General features: G+C 35.2%; 2 protein-coding genes across 4 annotated transcripts in view; one reads left to right on the plus strand and one right to left on the minus strand.

Annotated features, from left to right (window-relative positions):
• Nucleotides 1-405: 405 nt before the first annotated feature.
• PEX13 (peroxisomal biogenesis factor 13) lies at nt 406-19,296 on the minus strand. Its single transcript, XM_081069044.1, has 4 exons — nt 18,669-19,296; nt 9,368-10,065; nt 6,370-6,495; nt 406-4,200 (listed from the first exon to the last, which is right to left on the minus strand). The coding sequence occupies exons 1-4, from the start codon at nt 18,752-18,754 to the stop codon at nt 3,902-3,904; spliced, it is 1,209 nt and encodes a 402-aa protein (XP_080925170.1). The 5' UTR covers nt 18,755-19,296; the 3' UTR covers nt 406-3,901.
• PUS10 (pseudouridine synthase 10) overlaps nt 18,573-20,781 on the plus strand; it is a 62,848-nt gene continuing 60,639 nt past the window's right edge. Inside the window, exon 1 of one of the 3 annotated variants that reach the window (XM_081069042.1) lies at nt 18,573-19,010. The gene's annotated coding sequence lies outside the window, so the exon portion shown is untranslated. Of the gene's footprint in view, nt 19,011-19,092; nt 19,369-20,781 lie in introns of those variants that run through there. The other 2 variants (XM_081069041.1, XM_081069043.1) reach the window with 2 other exon arrangements.

A 20,781-nucleotide genomic window follows, 5' to 3' on the forward strand; every position in this document is an offset into this window, starting at 1 on the left:
CACATTAATAAAAATCAGAAAATATCAAGTGCTGCTAAAGATGTAGAGAAAACGAAACCTTCATATCTTGCTGGTGCAAGTATAAACTGGTATAATCATTCCTAAGAACAATCCAGCATTATTTAACCGAAATTAAATATGCACATCCCCCAAACCCCAGCCATTCTACTCCAGGATATATATATATATATATATATATATATATATATATATATATATATATATATATATATTATATATATAAGTATATATTACAATAGAAACTATAGGGCAGATTCATAGGAAGACATGTACAAGCTTGTAGAAATGGGAACAGCTGGAAACAACCTAAGTATGACTAGAGGAAAAGATAAGCTATGGTATGTGAATGCAATAAAATAATATGCATCAGTCAGAAGCATGTTATGTAAAGTAACATGAATAGGTATTAAAAACATAATATTTTATGAAAGTCAGAAGTAAAATGAGATTTATACCATTATATCAGTTTTATAAAATTGAAAACTTATACAAAAGAAATACTATGTAGTTTTTCAAGGAAATAAATCCAAAATTTGGAAGATGGCTTGAAGAGATAAACATTAAATAAGTAAGAAATGAGGAGTATGAAATTGCAGGCAGGAGATGAAGAAACACTATTAGGGTAAAATGAAACAGAACAAAAAGGTAGCTTTTCCCAACCAATGACATTGTTGTCATTAATAAAAAGTATGATCAATGACTAACTCAATTCTGAGCACCTGAGATCCTTAAAAATAAAAACAAAACACTTATTTTCCATGAGCAGAAAACACCATTAAGATTTAAGTTAGATTACTTAAACAGTATTTAAATGTGGAAAACTATTCATGGGGCATAATATATTAAATACCCCACATGATTTGTGAGTTAGCTGACTTTAAAAGAAATAGTTCATTCTCCCAAATAAGCTAAATATAAAAAAACTTTATAATATGAAAGGACACTTCAAAACAATGCTGAAAAAACAAATTTCTTGTGATGAATAAATATTCCACTGTGTTTTTCTAAGTTAGACTATTCTGGTATCCAGTAAAATCATTTAAAATTACATTTTTGGCAAAGTCATAAGTACAATTTTTAATTATGTATGAATCTGAAATTCTAGATGATATAAATACTTTGTGATATTTTTACAGGATTTAAGAAGTTTAAATATACATGGAGAAATTCAAATATAACTGCCATAACATCTTACCTTTGATTGTATTTTATATTATTTAAAAGCAGTCTCATGTGAGGTAGATGTAGCAGCTATCCCCAACGTTACAATGAGGAAACTAAAAAATAATGTGAGTTAAATCTTGCAGTAAGTAGTAGTGGTATACAGATTAGATTCCAGGTCTCCCAAAATCTAGGTTTGTAGTCTTATTTTTATTTAACTTACCTTCTAGATAATTTTTATATAAATGTAGGTCTAACAATTTTCTTTAAATCACAAGGAAATAGAACAGACACATTTGTTTGTAGTAAATATACACGACGATACGAAGAAAAACAGACTTTTTATATATATCAATTCCAATCCTGCAAAAAAGAGTTAACAGTTTATCTTAAAAAAAAGTCAATTGAGTTTAATGTATTTTTATTTGTCCAGTAAAAGTAACTTCACGATCTATTAAAAATAAAATTTTAACTGCATTCAACTTCTGTTCTTTTTTCCATTAACGAAAGCACAAAATAAAGGACAACTATATTCAAGTAAATGTATAATTATGACACACTGACAGACTAAATCAAGTACCTAAATAAAATGTTAAAACATGAAAATTTATAGTCCTCTTTCTTTCTAAACTGATAAAATATAATCAGAAATTTGTAAATGAAACCTGTTTTCTTATTGTAACTTGTGACTATTAAATTGAAAATGTTGTGGTTTTAGTTAGTAATTTCTGTAAAGTAGTACTCCTTAAACAAGTTCCTAAAAATAACAATACTGGAGCCTTGAACATTACATTTAACCTCATCTAAAAAATTATACTAAAACTGGCATAATAAAAAAGGTTACAAAATTTCTTATTGCAGTCCTCAATTCCTTTTGTAGAATTTTAATAAAAAAGGAATTTTCAGACACAAATAATGTATACTCAGATAATGTATACTGCAATTTAGCATACTTAACTAAAAAATAAACACCCTAAGAAAGTGAAATTGTTTTGTTATTCATTCTGTGCTATACTCTTCTCCCTACACATCTTTAACAGCAATAACAAATTCTATCGTAAAGATTCACCTTTAGAAAAATCTAGATAGCGCTGACTCAACATTTCACCTCTACTTCACCTACAGTATTCAATTCAGAAATCTCAACACCAAATTTAATGTGTTTTATCAAAAATTTGTTTCAAGAACAAAATTTCCATAAATTACTTGATAAAAAAACAAAGCAGAACTTCTAATTGTAGAACAAAAATGGAAAATAATATACAAGAAACTTTATCTCAACTTGAAGACTAAGTAATAACTGCATATTAAAAAATAGGCTGAAGAGAAATAAATTTTACTATCTTATTACTTTTTTCTGCACAGGATCAATATTTGTATTTTAAATGATATGTCAGTTATTAGTCTGTCATTTCAAAAGAGAGGTTCCAAGAAGCCTTTAGTAAAGTTCTATTCTGAGTATATATTTGGTTCCTATATATTTTAGTCTGAACTGTTCTAGAATCACTTATTTGGTGAACATAAAGTTTATAAAAAGAAAAATACTAAATCAAATTCTTTATCAAATAACGGTGTTTTCAACAATATCTGTAAATATTTTCTTGTACACCTGATAGTGTCATTTTGTAGTATGATCAAAGCAACTATACAAATTTTCCAATTTGTGGGGAAATATTCAGTGGACTGAAATTTAACTGCATTTAAAGTCATTATTAAATGCAAAGCAAGTCAAATCGTATTATCTATCATATGCTAAATGGCAATTCAGCATTTTATTTATAGTCTCAAATAGTAAAAACTAAAATCAATGTGTATTTTTAATGAACAGCCTGCATATGGACTTTAAAAAGTAATTACACTAGAAACAGAGAATCTATGAAAAGATTTTAAATCATTACTGCTAGAACCGATTATATCATTAAGCATAAACTCAAAGAACCTGAGTCTCGGTTGGAGAAAAAGAAAGTAAATCTTTCATATATCCTGATTCTCCAGGATGAAAATTAGTCACACTGTAAAGGGATAAAAAGTTCTTTGACCCTCACAAGAAATGGAAAGAATCTGTAAGAAAGATTATTTTTTTACTAACAGGGAAAACTATTAGGGTTAAATATCACGATAGAACCATCTCCTTCACAACGCTTCTAGTGATCTTTTTAAGATAAACTTTAAAAAAACACAATAAAAGATAACAGTATCAATTGTTAGTAGGTAAAAACATATTATTGCCTAAAGCAAACCCAAGACTGGATGTAATACAGATCAGAAAAGTTTTATTATTCAATTTAATTAGAGTCATAAAAAAATTAGCCTTTCTGCCTATTCTTATGTTATTACTCGATTTCTGAGGATTCCAAGACAATCTAGAATTTTAAAAAGCATTAATGATCCCTGCTGCAGCAACAGTATATTCTATATATTTCATCAATCTTACTCCTTCAATAAACATAAGGTTTTAAATAAGATGAAAATGATAGCAGTCCCCATAATCTTAAAATCTAGGTGAAACAAACATCCTCGTGGTTCAATATCTTGTAAAACATAACCAGGTCACTAGACCAACATACTAGTGTACAACTTTAAGAATTGCTAGTGGCAAAACACTTGGAATAGCCATTAATAAATGTGTTCACTGGATTACAGAATAATTTCTTTGTAAGAAGTAATTTTTAAAAAGTACTCTAAAGTACAGTTCAACTGCAGGCAAATATGAAAGATATCAAAGATCTTGTTTATCTCCACTTTTCCCAGTGGAATCAGGTACAGTTGGAACCTTACTAGTTTCAACAAAAACAGATTCAAAGGCAGCTTCCTGTTCATCCAAAGAATCAGCAGCTGTGGCTCCTTTAATTAATGTTGTGTTGGTCAAATTTTGTTGCTGCGTGGAGATTTTACTGGATTCCACTGTTTTTTTACCTCTTCTTTTACCAAGAATTTTGACATAATTAGCAGGTATAAGTCCTGTTGTTTGACCATCAAGACTAGCCAGAAGCCAACCACGCACTTTAGGTTGCTGTTCTGATGAAAGAAAAGACAGTCTTGTAATTATAACATACTTTGGAGATCCAGAAGAATATTGATAGTAAAATATTAAGTCAAATCTGTGTTACACTTAAACAATAAAATATATAAACAAATAGTATATACATTTATATTCAAAATCAAATGATGATAGGCTTAACAATTGTGGTGTCCCTTCTTATAATTTATACTTTTTATTTTAGACTTACTGAATATTTTTTTCAACCTTGAAGAAGATAAAGTTTATACCATCAGTTGGCTCATTTATAGGGTAAGGAGATTCAGCTCTCCCAAAAGCTGAAAACTAACATCAATGTCTTTCATATTTTAAACTAGAATTTAAGAAATTAATTTCTCATTCATTCTCAATAAGATTAGTTAGGGATAAGTATAGGACATAAACATATATCTTCACATCAGCTAGCTTTCTTTACATACTTTTGGCCAAAATATAAAATTCATTCTATGTATGATGAACAATCCTGAAGACAGTGAATGTTAATTTTAATCCAAGATGGCCAAAAATGAAGACCTCTCTTATCTCTAGCGATATGACAAAAAGTTAAAGGCAATAATCTAAGCTTACAGTAGGAAAAATTACTTAATATATTCAATTTTGTATTTTGATATTCTCATACCTATTTTATCCACGTCTTTAAAAAGAGGTTTAACTGTTAGTGTTTTAGTTCAACATTGTAATTTAAGCACAATGTGACATTTTAATGTTTAATATGCTATTAAAAAAGAAACACTTAAATTAACCACGTGACTGATTTTGTTCTAAATGTACATACTTTACTTGAGTAATGGAAGAAAGCAAAGAAGCAAAGTCAACGTGTTAAGAGGCAATATTAAATAGAATAATCTGAGCTATAACATTTTTCTGAATGATTATAATGTAATTGAAAGAAACCACACTTGATCTTCTTTATTTAGATTAATTAAAACTAATTTTTTGTATCGGTATCATCTCGAAAAATAAATTTTAAAAAGGAATCATTCTTTTGAAATCTCAAATAGTAAGGTGTTATTTTCACTAGAAGAAAAACACAAACATAGTACCTAGAAGCCTAGGTTTTGTGTATGAGGGGCAGAGATTTAGCAAATTTGATGCAAAATTTTCAATTATTTACACATTAAATTAATGATCTGAACATTAAAGGTATTTTTTTCTTATGTAAAGAGTGACTAAAACCAATTAAAGGCTAAAGCTTCCATAAATAGATCACCTGGAAAACAGCCCAAGTGGTTAAAAGTACACGTTCTGAAGTCAAATAAACCTAGGTTCATAGTCCAGCTCCACTACATCTTAGTTTTGTGATACTGGACAATTTACTCGGAATTCTGAGTCTTAGTTTTCTCATGTTTAAAAGAGGGACAAGGTAGGAACAGTATCCACTTCACAGCATTATAAGGATTAAATAAAATATATATAGTACTTTGTACAGAGTAAGTATTCTATAAATGACAGTGATTATTATTGTTATTAGTATCTTTACTAACAAAATGTGACTTTTAGTAGCAAACCTGAATCATCACAAACACACACAAGATTTATTTTGTAAATCCACAAAAATTCTGATCATCATTACTGGGGAAAACGGAAGAAAAAGGCCATTTTGCCTGGAACCATTAAAAACTATTAGTGACCTGGTCCAAAAATAAACCTGAGATGTGTATAAATTTCATTCTGAGGTTCTTTAATACTTCATGACAGGAATTCCTAAAATATTTATATTGGAGTTTCTAAGTAAACACTATTGAAGTAACAAAGAAACCAATACCAGCCCCAGCAGTTAGTCTGCTGGGAATACTTAGAAGATGCTACATAATTTCTTTGGTTTGTTAGATTTATTAAATTTAGTGTTTACCTCATGTTTTTGTGTGGGGATTAACAGTTTGGAATTCAAGTGTTTTGCATTTAAAAGAGATTATGTCAACAAACTCCTTCCTTATCTCAGTGAAATATTATGGGAACAACTCTATTGGGGCATTCCACCCCCCCCCATTTGGAAGTTCTAAATAGACACAAAAGAGAAATCCTAGTAACTACTGGTACTTCTGAGTTAACTAACAATCACTAATATTCTTTGTTGCAGTTTTTAATATTACATTTATAAATTCTAAAAATTCACAGATAATTCCAATTTATTCATGTTTTGTTACCTTTGAGAGCTAAGTTTAGCATATCACCGGCACGGAAAGAAATTTCTTCTTCAGATACAGCAACAAAATCATATTCTGCTCTAGCAACTACATGGTCATCCTCACCACTTGCCCAGTTGGTGTTATCTATAAACCAAATTAAGATTATGTTAGTAAAATTTACAAAAGGAAAATGCAGATATTTCACTGGCTATGGTTTATAAAACGCATAAATTTATTTGCAGAGGAAAGTCACCCCCCAAAATAAATTCTATAATTAATATTATATAAAATCAACAATATGTTCACTAGGATATCTATTATGAACTTTTTCCTTTTCTACAAGCTCAAAATTCTAGCTCCCTTACTTTAAGCCAGAGGTCAACAAACGTTTTTCTCTAAAGGGTCAAATAACAAATATTTTAGGCTTTGCAGGTCATGGGCAAATTGAAGATATTGTATAGTTACTTATATAATAAATGAGAAAAAAACATTTCCATAATTTTTTGACAAAACTCAAAATGTAATAGAGTTCTTGTATTTATTTATTTATTTATTTATTTATAAATACAGGTCTACTACTGAGATGAATAGCACATTTAGGGGATAGGATAATATTTCACTAATTGGGGTTCAAAGACAGTGTTTCCCTATGATGATCATTATCAATTGCCAATGCTCATCTGTTAATGCTCATTCATAATGAGATCTGAAGTCCTCCATCTTTGGAAGTTTTCTCAATGCAGGTAGGTACTGACAAATACTAATATCAATGCACTTATTGAGTACATTCATCCATAAGAAGAAAAACGAAGTAGAATTCTAAGTTCTTTCGAATTTACCTTTAACCATGTCATTAAATTCGAGATTGATCACTTCCAAATGAAGACTAAGTGGAAGTTTCTCAATTGTACACTTCAATGAACTTTGAAACGTGGAAATTTCCTCTACACTTGCATGGAGGTCCCCAAAACACTGTACTCTTCCCTCCTTCATCTCCTGCTACTCTCACCTTGCTCCTTTCACAGGCCGTCTTGCAGTTCACATGACATGCCAGCCACACAACCACTTAAATACCTTTCCACGTTTGCTGTTCCTTATGCCTCAAATGATTCCCTTGAATAGATACAGGTTTTACTCTTTATCTCCTTCAGGGAGGTTTTCCCTGGACTGGTGTAGCACTGTCACCCCACTTCCTAGCCCTGGCTCTGCAACACTCGTCCCTATTTTTTTTCCTATAGCATTTATTATTACCTTCTGACTTACTACCGGTGACCTTTGCACAACGCAAGGGTTAGGCGCAGTTAGAACCCCACGCAATCTGAAATCCACATTATAGCTTTTGATTCTATAGTCGGCCCTTTGTGTCTGCAGATTTGATCAACTGCGAATGGAAAATAGTATTTTCCATCTGTGGTTGGGAATTCGAAAATAGTGTATTTGATCTGAGGTTAGGTGAATTTGTGGATGCAAAACCTCTAGATATGAAGGGCCAACTATATTTACTGAAAAAATCTGCACGTAAGTGGACTCTGAAGTTCAAACCTATGTTGTTCAAGGGTCAACTGTATATATTTTACTTACTTGCTTTTTGCTATCTTCTCCAACTAGACAGTCATAAAGATGGGGATTTTTAAATCTGTTTTATTCATTACTATATTCCTAGCTCTTAGAATTGAATCTGGCACCTAGCAGGCCCCCAAAATATTTATTGAATTAATGAATGAAATATTATTTCTCTATTAATCCAAATGTAAAGGTCTAGGACATTTTGATTCCTTTTTCCCTTTTATGCACCACCTCTAGCCAGTAACTAAATCTGTTGAATCTGTTTGTTGTATTTACCCTGCTTTTCACACACCCTAGTTTAGGACTTCATCATTTCTCCCCGAGTCAAATGCAAAAGCATCATAATTGATGTCCCCAAATAAATAAATATTTACTAAGTAACTTCTATGTGTCAAGCAGGTTATTAGCTTTCAGGAATACAAAGGTAAACATACCCCCAAATTCTTTATGAATCTTACCAATCTATTTCAACCTGTTTTAACTTACACTGACCTTTCTTAAACACCTGAACCACAAAACAAACCAACCACAAAAAAAAAAGCCATCCTTTCCTTACTAAATGAAGATTAAGATCTCCCATTATTAGTCTCAACCTAATTTCTCAGCCTTATTTAGTATCCTTTTATTCTATACTACAGGACAGCTGCTGAACAAATCTCATACTTCCTGCCTATGAACTTTTGTTCAAGCTGTTCCATCTGCTTGATGGTCTTTTTTTCCTCCTACCTAACTGATGAAATGTTACGTATCCTTCAAAAATCTAACTTAAACACCACTTATTCCTGGATACCAATGGACAAAAAAACAAAACAAACAACTTAGCTTCAGTTTTAAACTGAGATAGCACTCTGTTCCAGCTGACAGAAAAGGGGCTTAACAGTGAAACAAGCCTGTTTTTGTTTCTGGTTCTACCTTATTAAAGACGTGACCTTCGGCAAGTGACTTCCCTGAACCTCATTTTGTCATTTGTAAAATGAAGCTTAATTCCTATCTCTTAGGGTTGTCATAAGAATTAAATGAGATAAAATACACAAAATACCTGGCAGTGTCTTGCATATAAAAAAGGTTCAATAAAACTTATGTCCTCCCCAACTGTCCTATTCCTTACCCCACTCTTTCCGCCTCATTACAATTACCTGTGTATGTGTCTTACCCATCTCCCCACCAATAAGTTAGAAAGATTATGTCCTATGTATCTTTATATCCTCCACAGCATCAAGTTCAGAACCCTGTAAACAGTAGTCAGGTAACATGTACTGTTATATTGAATGAATGAATAAATCAACAAGCCTGTTTTAGCTATATATTGCTTTTCCAGTTTTGAAGTTCTTAACTGACAATATAACTGGATCAAAATATTAAATACAAATATAAAGAATGCTAATTTAACAAATTTGTTCTTAAATTTGAGATTGTTGTGTGGTTTCTGTACCCGTTCTGTTATCCTTACCTGTTATTTCATCACTGTGAGTAGACAGCAGTTTCCAGATGAGGTAATAAGGACCACCAAGGATAACAGCAAAGAACAAGAAAATTGGCCAAGATTTTGCTGAGTTAGCTGCTCTGTCCTCGGCACCAAGGCAAGCCACAGTTCCTTCACTTTCCGCCCACAGGTCCTCATTCTCAGAGCCTCTTCTTAAACCTATCAACCACTGTAACCGTCTGTAAAGATACCGTATAGTCCTCACTAATGCAAAAACTGAAAAAACCTTTGTGAAGTGTATTTTTAATCGGGAAAAATGATTCACTACATCCAATACAGCCCTAAAACTATTATAGACAGCTGAAAAGGTAGCATCCATCATCATACTGACAGAGGCAAATGCGTGCACAATACTTTCAATGGACTGAAATGCACCTCTGCTGCTTTCTTCAGCTTGCTGAACAAATCTACTAGGTGGAAGATCATCTACACGGAGGCGGTTATAGCTTAACCCATTATATCCGTAACTATAAGGGCTATAGCTTCCATAAAATGAATTTCCATAGGCACCATATCCTGAAGAAAATGAGCTGTAAGCAGGTCTGAAAGTGTTCAGATTGCTACTTCCTGTCTGCTGTGATGGCCTTGGAAGAATAGGTGGGGGCACTCTGGTAAGTGTTGGTTGTCCAGGTCTTGTCAATAATGTAGGACCCAAATCAGCAGATCTGAAACCAAAAAAGATTCACAATAGTAACTTAAACACACAATAGATTCAATTCAAATTAACTATTAAACACCTCCTATATCTAGTGTTATGAGATACTCCTGAAGATGGGTTAAGAGTAAGGAATAGTCTCTAAGATACAGTTGCTTAAAATCTCAGTATTAAGACAAAATGTGTAAGATAAAACAGCTGAATGAGCTCTGTTATTTTCTTACTTATGATGGCATTATTAGTACAATCTTCAATCTGGGGTTTCTTTTTAAGATATGTGCGCATTTTCTCAGGGTTGGTTGCTAGATATTTGTCCATCCTTGCACCTAAATGACACTATCGTAATTACTATTATTTTTCTAACAGATCTTAATATCCAATAAGTCAGGTCCTCTCACAATGTTCTTCATCTTTAAGAGTGTCTTGGCTATTTGAACCTTTGAATTTCCATATTCATTTTAGAATCAGAGCTTGAAGTTCTATAACCCTTTCCCCCCCTCAAAAATCCTATTGAGATTCTGTTTGGGGTTACACTGAAGCTGAAGGTTAATCTGAGATAATTGATATCTTTATAATAGTGACAGTTTCAACCCACAAATACAATATATGCTCCCCTTAGTAGTCTTTTAAAGATTTTTCTCAAAAATGGTTTTTAAAAATAACTTTATTGAGTCTCAGTAATGTTTTATAGTTTATTATATAGAGGTCTTTAGATTTATTCCTACAAATTTGGATTTTTTTGGATTTTTGATATTTTTGTAAGTGGTATCTTCCTAAAATTTCACTTTGTTGCTGTCACATAGAAATAATTGATTTTTTAAAAATATGGTCCTTGTACCCAGCAACCTTGTTTTGGATTTCCTAGAATCTAAGGATTTGCAGTCATATCGTATGTGAATATTGATAGGTTTATTTCTTCTTTTTCAATTTTCACTCTTTGATTATTAAGGTTTTGTACTAGGACATGCAAGCTGCTAAGGCTACTATCAATCTATGATGTCCTTAATTTAATTTCAGGAATTGAGATGATTTGAAGCTGGGCTTCTGTTCCTGTAAGGGCCTACTTCTTTTATACTCTCATATCCAGATTTATCTTTTTAGGGTCCTAACACAAGTTTTGGGTAATTTATCAGCACCTCCTCTTGGAGGAATTCTGAACTCCAACCAGGCTCTAAGAGTCTGTTAAAAGTGCTTTTCAACTAGCTTCTCATCATCTAAGCTGCTTCTTCTGGAACCAGCAGAAGCTTCTATGGGAAAAGTGTTTTCAAATACCATGTTCACCATTGTGGATTTCCATCTTTCCTGGATCTGGGCTCCATAAATCTTAACCTTCACATATGCTCTATTATGTCTTCAAGCAGATGTTTTCACATTCTGCTTAGCTTTTGTACTTGTCCTCAGCAGGGTATTTTTTCCTAAATTACTTATTTTGCCATCATCAAAAGTCCTTCTCACAATTCTTTGTCCATATTTTGTATAGTACCTTACATTTGTTTATATGTCTGCCTCTTCTCCTTCAAAAGTACAGGGGTTGTCCTTGTTTTTCCACTATCTACTATAGTGTTTAGCATGTAATAGATACCGATATAAAGACTGTGCTGGAATCTCCCATTAGTGAATACTTAATACAGATATTTCACACAGACTACTAATAGAGATTATTCTCTTTATATATCTTTGTATTGATTCATAAATTACAACGAATATACTATTTTTAAAATTATAGGGGTTTAAAAGTACACATTTAATAAGAAAAAAATAAGAGTTTTCCTCATACTCTTCACTGGTTTTAATGCTATTTCTGGCATATACAAGTATATTTGGTGTGCACGTACAGTCCTGCTCTCTGTTACAGCCAGAAAAATACTAAACGGGCCTATGACTAAGAAGAACAAAAGATGTATTCTCAGTGCTGAATGTACAAAAAGTATCCCCCACTAATATTTTAATTTTGAAAAATTTCAAGCAGAAAAAAAATAAACCTTGAAAGAAAGGACACAATGAATATCCATATATTTTCCATCTAGAGTCAACAACTGCTATGTAAGCACAAGGTGGCAAGTTCATGAACTTAATTGTCAGACCTCATACATTAATCCTAAATACCTCAGTGTGCATTTCCTAAGAACAAAGATATTTCATACAAAACCATAATATCACTTTCCCATTTTTGAACAATTCCATATCATTTATTATCCAGTTGATAGTCAAAACATATCCATTACTCTCAACTGTCTTTATTTAAATAGTTTTATTGAGATAAAATTTACATACCATAAAATGTACTAATTTAAAGTTTAAAATTAAATGGTTTTGTATATTCCACAGAGGTGTACAACTATTGCCATATGTAATTCCAGAACACTTTCATCACCCCAAAAAGAAATCCCATATCCATTAGCAGTCACCCCCCATTTCCTGCTCTATCCCTAGGCAACTACTAATCTACTTTGTCTCTACAGGTTTGTCTATTCTGGATGTTACATATGTAGTCAATTCTTGTTATTTGCTATAGTTATATTCTATAAAGTTGCTGCAAACATTGAATTAACAAACATGGAATCATTGCTCCTGGAGGAAACAATGCTCCTTGGAAATAGTAGGCAGCACTTCAGCACTATGTTTAGGGGCCATTTTAAAACAGAAAATCACCAACAAAAATCCAAAAAAATGTGGCATTAAACAGATTGCAAAAAGTACCCGTTTACACGATGAGATCAGAAGCCAGAGTACTGCTTTGTAAACCTCAGCTGAGAGATGATTCAGATCTTTTGCAACTCTACACACATCTGCAAATGATCATGAAAGTGCAACGAGTAATGGTTTTGGAGTTACACATAAATTTTAATGAGTAGGAGAATTTGCAAATACAGAATTCATAAATACTGAAGCTCTACTGTAAATGGAGTCATACAATATGTAGTATTTTGTGATTGGCTTCTTTCACTCAGCATAATGTTTTGAAGGTTCATCCATATTATAGCATGTGTCAGCACTTCATTCCTTTTTATTGCCGAATTATATTTATCCATACATGAGTCCATGGACATTTGGGTTGTTTACACTTTTTGGCTATTATTACTAAAGCTGTTATGAACACTTATGTACAAGTTTTTGTGTAGACATATGCTTTCATATCTCCTGAGTATATATATCCATGAGTGGAATTACTGGGTCATACGGTAACTCTGTTTAACCTGTGGAACTGCCAGATTGTTTTCCAAAACAAGTGTACCATTTTACATTCCTATTAGCACTGCATAAAGTTCCAATTTCACCACATCTTTGCCAACACTGTTACTGATTATATCCCTTTTTAAAAAATTATTTCCATTCTAGTGGATGTGAAGTGAGACCTCACTGTAGTTTTAATTTATTTGCATTTTCTGGATGGTTGACAATGTTGGATTATCTTTTCATGTGCTTATTGGCCAGTTTCAGATCTTTTCTGGAGAAATGTCTATTCAGATACTTTGCCCATTTACAATATTAGGTGACTTGCCTTTTTATCACTGAATTATAAGAGTCAAAATGTCTTTTAGGTTTTTTTTTTTTTTTAACAAAAATTCAATTAAGACTCACACATGGCATTTGGTTGTTTGTCTCCTTTTCTCTTTCAAACTAGAACAATCCTGTTTTTTGAAATGTCCTTGACGTTTTGAAGAGTCTAGCCGATTTTCCTCTAAAATGCCCACATTCTGGATCTGTGTTTTCCCAGAATGTTGTTTAAATGTATCTCTATCCTCTGTATTTCCAGTTAAATTAAAGACTGCATCTAAAGGTTTGATTAGAATCAGGTGAACATTTTTGGCAAGAATAATTTATGGGTGATGTTGTTTTCTTTATATTGTATCATATAAAAAATAGACAAAATTTTAAAAAGAGTCAGTGTACTACCAAGTAGTGTAGTATATTCAGGTTTTGATAAAGCAACTAGCTTTAAAGTAGGAGCAATGATAGATAAAACAAAGAGAACAAACAGGCATATCTAGATTTATAGAACAGAAACAAAACAGAAATAAAAAATGATGGGGGGTGGATGGGAAACCTATAGACCTACTCAATTCTGGGTCTAGAATCAGGCAGTGACAGAGCTTACTTAGGATTCCAGGAAATAACAAAAACAAAGTGTTCCACTTAATGAAACTAGTTCACTGCTTGAGGCTGGGGGCTGGGAAATGCTACTTTGGCTCCGAAAAAGAGATTATAAAATATGCTTACAATAGTTTAGGATTTTTAGAAAAGTTACAACACTAAGAATGGGGGAGGACTCTGATAACACCGCAAGCCCAGGAAATGAAACAAGTTAACTAGTGACTCGGTGACTTAAATCTTTGATATCCTTAATCTAAGACACCATTTTTATATCTATTCTTCCTTGGGGGTGGTGAGTGCTGGTAGTGGTAACAGGAAACCTACCAAATAGAGGTGAATGTAGAAGGGAAAGGAGAGAAAACAGAACTCAAAAATTCCTACTCAAAATGAAAATATCAAAAATGCCGCACACATGAAAGAAAAACACTAACAAAGCTAAAAAAAATCAACAATGAGCATGAAAACTCATTCAAGGAAAAACGAATTTTACATAACAGCTCAACAAAGATTCTAATTAAGTTTAAAATGGACAAAGAGGTAAAGAAGCAATAACATCTTTGAAATAAAAATTGAAATGAAATAAAAACATGTGAATATGAAAAGAACTTCATTACTGATCCGACATGATGCCCACAGCCACAGGGGTTATTTTGCAACTATAAGACAAGAAGAAAACTAGTTGTTATACACACTAAGGAACAGAGTGGAAACACAGAACTTGGGAAATTCCAGTTCAAGTAATGGCATTTTAGGTAATCAACTAACCTTCACACTGAAAACAGCTAGAAAAGCTAGAAAAAATATAAAGTTATCTATTTAAAGCATGAGAGAACAAGGCACTGAGGAACTATAGAGCCAAGAACCAGGAAAAAGAGGTAACACAGAAAGCCCATTTTGAGATGTTTCTCCAGGGACAAGAGACAATTCTGGAAGAGATGGCTGACAAGATAAGAAGCTGACCAGAACTTTTAATAGACTCCTTGGGCTAAGGAGACAAAAACTAGAGTTCAGAACCACCAATGAGGAGGGTCAAGGTAACCCTCCCCCCCCCTTCAGACTGGGACCTTAAAGGGCTACATGCCAGGAGTTAAGGGTGAGAAACTTTACAGGAAATAGACGAGTCTGGGTAGGAACCAAACCCACAGTTTAAAGTCAGCTCAATTCTTGATTGCATTCAAATGATCCTAGATTGCTACCATGTTTCTCCGAAAATAAGACCTAGCTGGACCATCAGCTCTAATGCACCTTTTGGAGCAAAAATTACTATAAGACCAGGTATTATAGTAAAATAAGTAAAATTAATTTACTTATTTTATTAAAAATAAGTCTTATTTTATTAAAAATAAGTCTTATCTTATTAAAAATAAGACCAGCTAGGTCTTATTTTCGGGGAAACAGGGTAGTGGCCCAAGGTGCCTATCAAAAGTACTAAAACTCTCTGGAGGAAGATACCCTCCTCAGTCTCAAATTGTCTTAAATTATCTATATACAATGTCCAGCTCTTATTAAAAAATAATTGGGCCTATATGATGACAAAACTACATGTTAAAAAAAGGAGCAACATCAGATAAGACAAAGGCATCCAGAAAGGATATAGATAATGGAGTTATTAGGCAGAAACTTTAAACAACTATGATCCATATATTCAAGAAAAAAAGACAAGACAGAGTTTTCAGCAGAGAATAGAAATTATAAAGCAGAACCAAATGGAAATTCTAAAACTAAAAAATACCTGAAACCATGAACTCAATGAATGGTTAACACCAGATTAGATAGACTGAAGGAAAAATATCAGTGAACTAGAAGAGAGTTCAGAAGAAAATACCCAGAATGGAGCATGAGTAACAAAAGCATACAAACAAAAAAAGTGCCAGATACAGATGTTCCTGTATATATGTGAATATATGTGATTGTATTCAAAGGAGTGAAATGATGGGCAGAAGCAATATTTAAAGAGATCATGTCTCAGAGACTTTTCTGAAACTAATGAAAGACATCAAGTCAGATTTAAGAATCTCTATGATTCTTGAAACCACCACCCCCCAAAAAAAGAACACAAAGAAAACCAGTGAGGTTTAACAAAGTGTAACTCATGAAAACCAAAAACAAAGAGAAAATCTTGAAAGCAGCCAGAGGAAAAAAAGATTCCTTTTGAAGGAGTAAGAATAAGACTGAGAGGACCAAAACTGTTAGAAAGCTGACAGGGAAGGGAAAAAAAAAGAAAAGAAAGCCATGAAAAATGTGGGTCCCTTGATGACAATGTTGAATTAACAGATCTCTTCACTTCTTGTTAATTAAACAATAAATGTCGTAATAGTCCACAGCATAGCAAATCATAAATTGTTACTTGTAGAAGAAACTATTCTTGATCTAATGTTTAATAGCAGTTTCAGAAGAAGAGATGTGAAAGAATAGTGCTAAAACAATACTTAGAGATATAAACGGTAAGAATTTTCCTGAATTAAAGAAAGGTATGTATCCTCGGGCTGAACACTGGGGTACTGAGCATGAATACTGTAGCTACTCAGCAGGAGTAAAAAATATAAATGTGTATACGAGGCCGACAATTTAAGTCCATGAACTCATCCTAGAAAAAGTGCCACATACCTCACTGCTGAATATCCCTACAGTCATCTTCGAAGTGCTCCCCTTGGGAAGCTATGCACCGATGCCAGCACCTAGTCCACCCTTCAAAGCAATTTTGGAACTCTTTTTCTGGAATGGTCATCAGAGCTGTCATCATATTACCCTTGATGTCCTGAATGTCATCAAAATGTCTTCTTTCCAATATTTGCTTTATCTTCGGGTAAAGAAAGAAATCACTGGGGGCCAGATCAGGTGAGCAGGGAGCGTGTTCCAATACAGTTATTTGTTTACTGGCTAAAAAGTCCCTCACAGGCAGTGCTGTGTGAGCTGGTGCAGTGTCGTGATGCAAGAGCCATGAATTGTTGGCGAAAAGTTCAGGTCATGTAACTTTTTCATGCCACCTTTTCAGCACTTCCAAATAGTAAACTTGGTTAACTGTCCAGTTGGTACAAATTCACAGTGAATAATCCCTCTGATATCAAAAAAGGTTAGCAACTTCGTTGCAACAAATTCGTGAACTTAATTGTCAGACTTCATATATACTTTTAATATAGTCATATATACCATGTTTCCCCGAAAATAAGACCGGCTAGGTATTACTTTCGGGGAAACACGGTACATAAAATGTACATACAAACCTAAGTACTAAAATATTAAATAAAGTATAAAAACTGTTGGGTATCCTAAACACCAAATAGGTGCAGTAGTTACTGCAGGAAAGAGGAATGAGAGAGAGTTTATCTGTTTCTTTTTTTTTTTTTTTTAATCTGAGGCAAATCTGGCAAAACGTTATTTCTTAAAGGTTGGAGTGAATACACATGTATTCATCATCTTACTCTCTATCGGTCTCTATGCATTTAAACTAATTTACAATGAAAAAAAAGTGGGAAATGGTTCATTTTACATAAACAGAAATTTAACAAATGCAAAAATAAAACCTCTGTCTTCCAAAGAGCTGTCTAGATTTTTTTAATACGCCAAATCACTTATAAAAAAGGTAGTACAAGGTGCCACCACCGCTTAACCGCATAATTAAAGCTTATTAGTTGCCAAGTATTTATCATTATTAAATTAGGTGGTTGTTGTGTTCAAGGATCTTAGCGTTTAAATAAAAGATTACAACATTTTGGAACAGAGCAGAAACACATTCCATTATGTTAAGGATTTTTGTGTGTTAGGTGTTGTGACATTCGAGTCTAATCATCTGAATTACGATGTCCAGATCCACCCAACGCAAAACGCAGACGGCTGTGAAACTCTGTTCTTTATCCTATTCCAATTTTTGAGCTGTAGATCTATTTAATATTGACTGAAAGCAAACAAAAAACACAGGCCTTGGGAAAAAAATCACACACTATTTTACACACGGAGGCCATCCAAAAGCCTCAGATTTAGAACTCCCGCTTTAAAGTTGCTTCTCAACATCTCGGCCCGAAACGTGGCTGAGTTTATGCTGGAAAAGAACGCAAAGCCTCGTGGCTTAGGTTCCAGCTGCGTAAAAGTGACCTGTTCGGCTTTCACCAGCTCGACAGAGTAAAAGCGTTAGAGACACTGTTCTCCCCATCGAGCAAACGCCACTGTCCTGTTACAGATCGAGAGTCCAACGCTTGGGGGGGTCCAGCGGTACCGTCAAGGTGTCCCGCAAACAGAAAGGGGTAGGAAGCCGCCCCCTTTCTTCCAAGCACCGGGATCCAGAGAGACACCCAGGAGCTCCCCGAAGGACGTCGCTACCGAGAGAAGTCGGGTCAGAAACTGCTGTCAGACACCGCAATTCTCCTCTTCGGCCACCCAGGGCCCCACCTCTACCCCGCAAGGTTGGGGACTGGTAGGGAGGGGGAGGGGAAACCTGGCCCCAACAACGGCCTCAACCGCCTCCAGCCGATTCCCCGCTCCGGCCCACCACATTCGCGGCCTGAAGTATCCCACACTTACTGGAAATTGGGGCCGGGGCCGGGCCCGGCCCCCGGAATTCGGCGGATCTCCCAGGGCTTCGGGGGAGGCGGCGGCTGGGACGCCATCTCCTCCGCCTCCTTTCGGCTGCCGCTGCGAGTTTGGACTCCGCAGGCCGGAGCGCAGCGGCACCTCGCGCACCAGGCACAATGGGCAGAACACCGAGCCTTCTACCCGGCCCACACCCGCAGTCAACACTTGGCTGTGGTGTTTTGCCAGCTAGGACCAGAGGATAGGAGGATGTCACTAATTCGTGGGGGGTAGGGCGAGGGAATGCTCTCGTTTGCCCTAGAAAGAATTTCTATTCTCAACGTCACCGATAAGGTAAGGGTTCATCGATATTTCGGGCAGCTGCTACAATGTCTTAGACATCGGAGTCTCTCGGAGGCTTCTCGGGGACTTGTCCGGTTTAGGCCCGGAATTGCGTTCCAGGCACCCCTACACCCGCGGGAGAGGCGGGGTGTGTGGCAGCAGGCCAGGCGGTTTTACTGGTATTTCTGCTAACAAGCAGGGGACAGTTCACTCAGTCCTCCCGAGAGGGGGCTGGTACTTGCGTTTCTAAAGTTCTCGTTTCCTCGGGGAACACAATTTCTAGCGCAATAGGTGCGTCGTCTTTAGTCTTCCCCGTCCCCTCTGAGGACCGTAAAGGGTTAAATCTCAGGCTCCGGCGTCGTGGGAGAAGGTGAGGCAGGGAGGTCTGAGGTGACGGGGTGCGGACTGGGTGCGGGACAGGTGTGGATGGAGGGGATCGTTTTCTTCCTGCATGGAGGATCTTTGTTAGCAAGGATGACGGTGGGAAGTTTTCTGAACTTGACCGAAGCGGGAGGAGGGTCTTGCCTGGCTGAAAAAGAGAGTCGAGGTTACATCTTGGATGAATTTCCGGGAGTTGAGAGTAGATTCCACAGCCGAGTGCATCCGTGGCGAAACGGAGTTGTCACCGCCTCCTTCTTTGGAAATCCACACCCCACCCCACCCCCACGAGACGAATGACACCCTTCAGTCTGGAATGAGTTTTAAAATATCACGGGAAGTGAGACAGCCTGGTGGTTTTGGTGGCTTCTCACATGCCTGGCTCCTTCCCTGTGTGCAAAGATTGTTTCTGTAATATTCCGAGAGGTTAAAAAAAAAAAAAACACTTCATCCTTTCCTCCAGTAAACCAGAGTCCGGGCTAGTTATTACTGGGTTTTGGAGAAAGGACTGTGTCCCCTTGGGGATCCTGACACGTGGGAGGAAGTTTTGTTGCAATGACTGGTTCCATTTCTTTCTGTAAAACAAACGCGTAAACGAAAAGCAAAAATCTTCGAAGGCAACCAACAATGGGAGGCATTTCTCAGGGCTTGCTTTCAAAGATAATAAACCTCACGTGGAACAACCGGTTTCTGATGTCTTCACGAAATCCCGTCATTTCAGTGCTGTACATTAAGATGAAATAACCAAATTTAAGGCATGGCATATGTCCTCCTTTCAGTGTTAACGTTCTTGTGAAGCCGCTCGAGTGTTGCTAAGTGAAAGTGTTCTTGAGAGGTTACGTCCAATCAATTAATAACACTCAGTAGTGTTTTTGTTGTTGTTTCGTTTTGTTTAAGACCTCGTCAAATTACTCAGGACAGGAGGTTTCCTAATTCTCAAAAGGTTTGGGAACTTCTCAGAGCAAAGAGATTGTAATGTATCATACCTCGCATGATAACTTTATTCTAGTGAACCTGTTGGAGAAATAAACATTGTCTTGAAGCGGAAGGAAAGAAAGTATACATTTGAATAAAACTATTTAACTTCAGCCCCCAGGGAAATCATTGATACAAACTGTCTTTTTAAGCACTTACTCATCCCTTTATTTATGCGGGAGGAGGGGTTATTTGTTTCTCTTTCTGAGTTAAAGGTTCATTCTGAAGTAAATGAAATCCTCGACCTTAACCAATGGGAAGGAGTAAAGATAAAATAAAGGGTGAAACAGAAACAGTTTCTCTGTGAGGGGAGTGCAGTGAGGGATACACTTTAAAGGCTGATAATCAGCCCCTCACAGAATCTCAACGCTTTCTCAGCATCAAACGAGCAGATTAAAAGGACTGGGAAAAGATTCAGATCACTTGTCAA

The sequence above is a fragment of the Rhinolophus hipposideros genome (genome assembly GCF_964194185.1).
Source record: "Rhinolophus hipposideros genome assembly, chromosome: 12".
NCBI classification, from domain to species: Eukaryota; Metazoa; Chordata; class Mammalia; order Chiroptera; family Rhinolophidae; genus Rhinolophus; species Rhinolophus hipposideros.

Coding starts and splice junctions, on each gene's coding strand:
- PEX13 (XM_081069044.1), bottom strand. CDS start 18,754: ATGGCGTCCCAGCCGCCGCCTCCCCCGAAGCCCTGGGAGATCCGCCGA. Junction 10,066..18,668: donor GGCCCCGGCCCCAATTTCCA/GTAAGTGTGGGA, acceptor TTTTGGTTTCAG/ATCTGCTGATTTGGGTCCTA. Junction 4,201..6,369: donor GCTAAACTTAGCTCTCAAAG/GTAACAAAACAT, acceptor TTCTTTCATCAG/AACAGCAACCTAAAGTGCGT.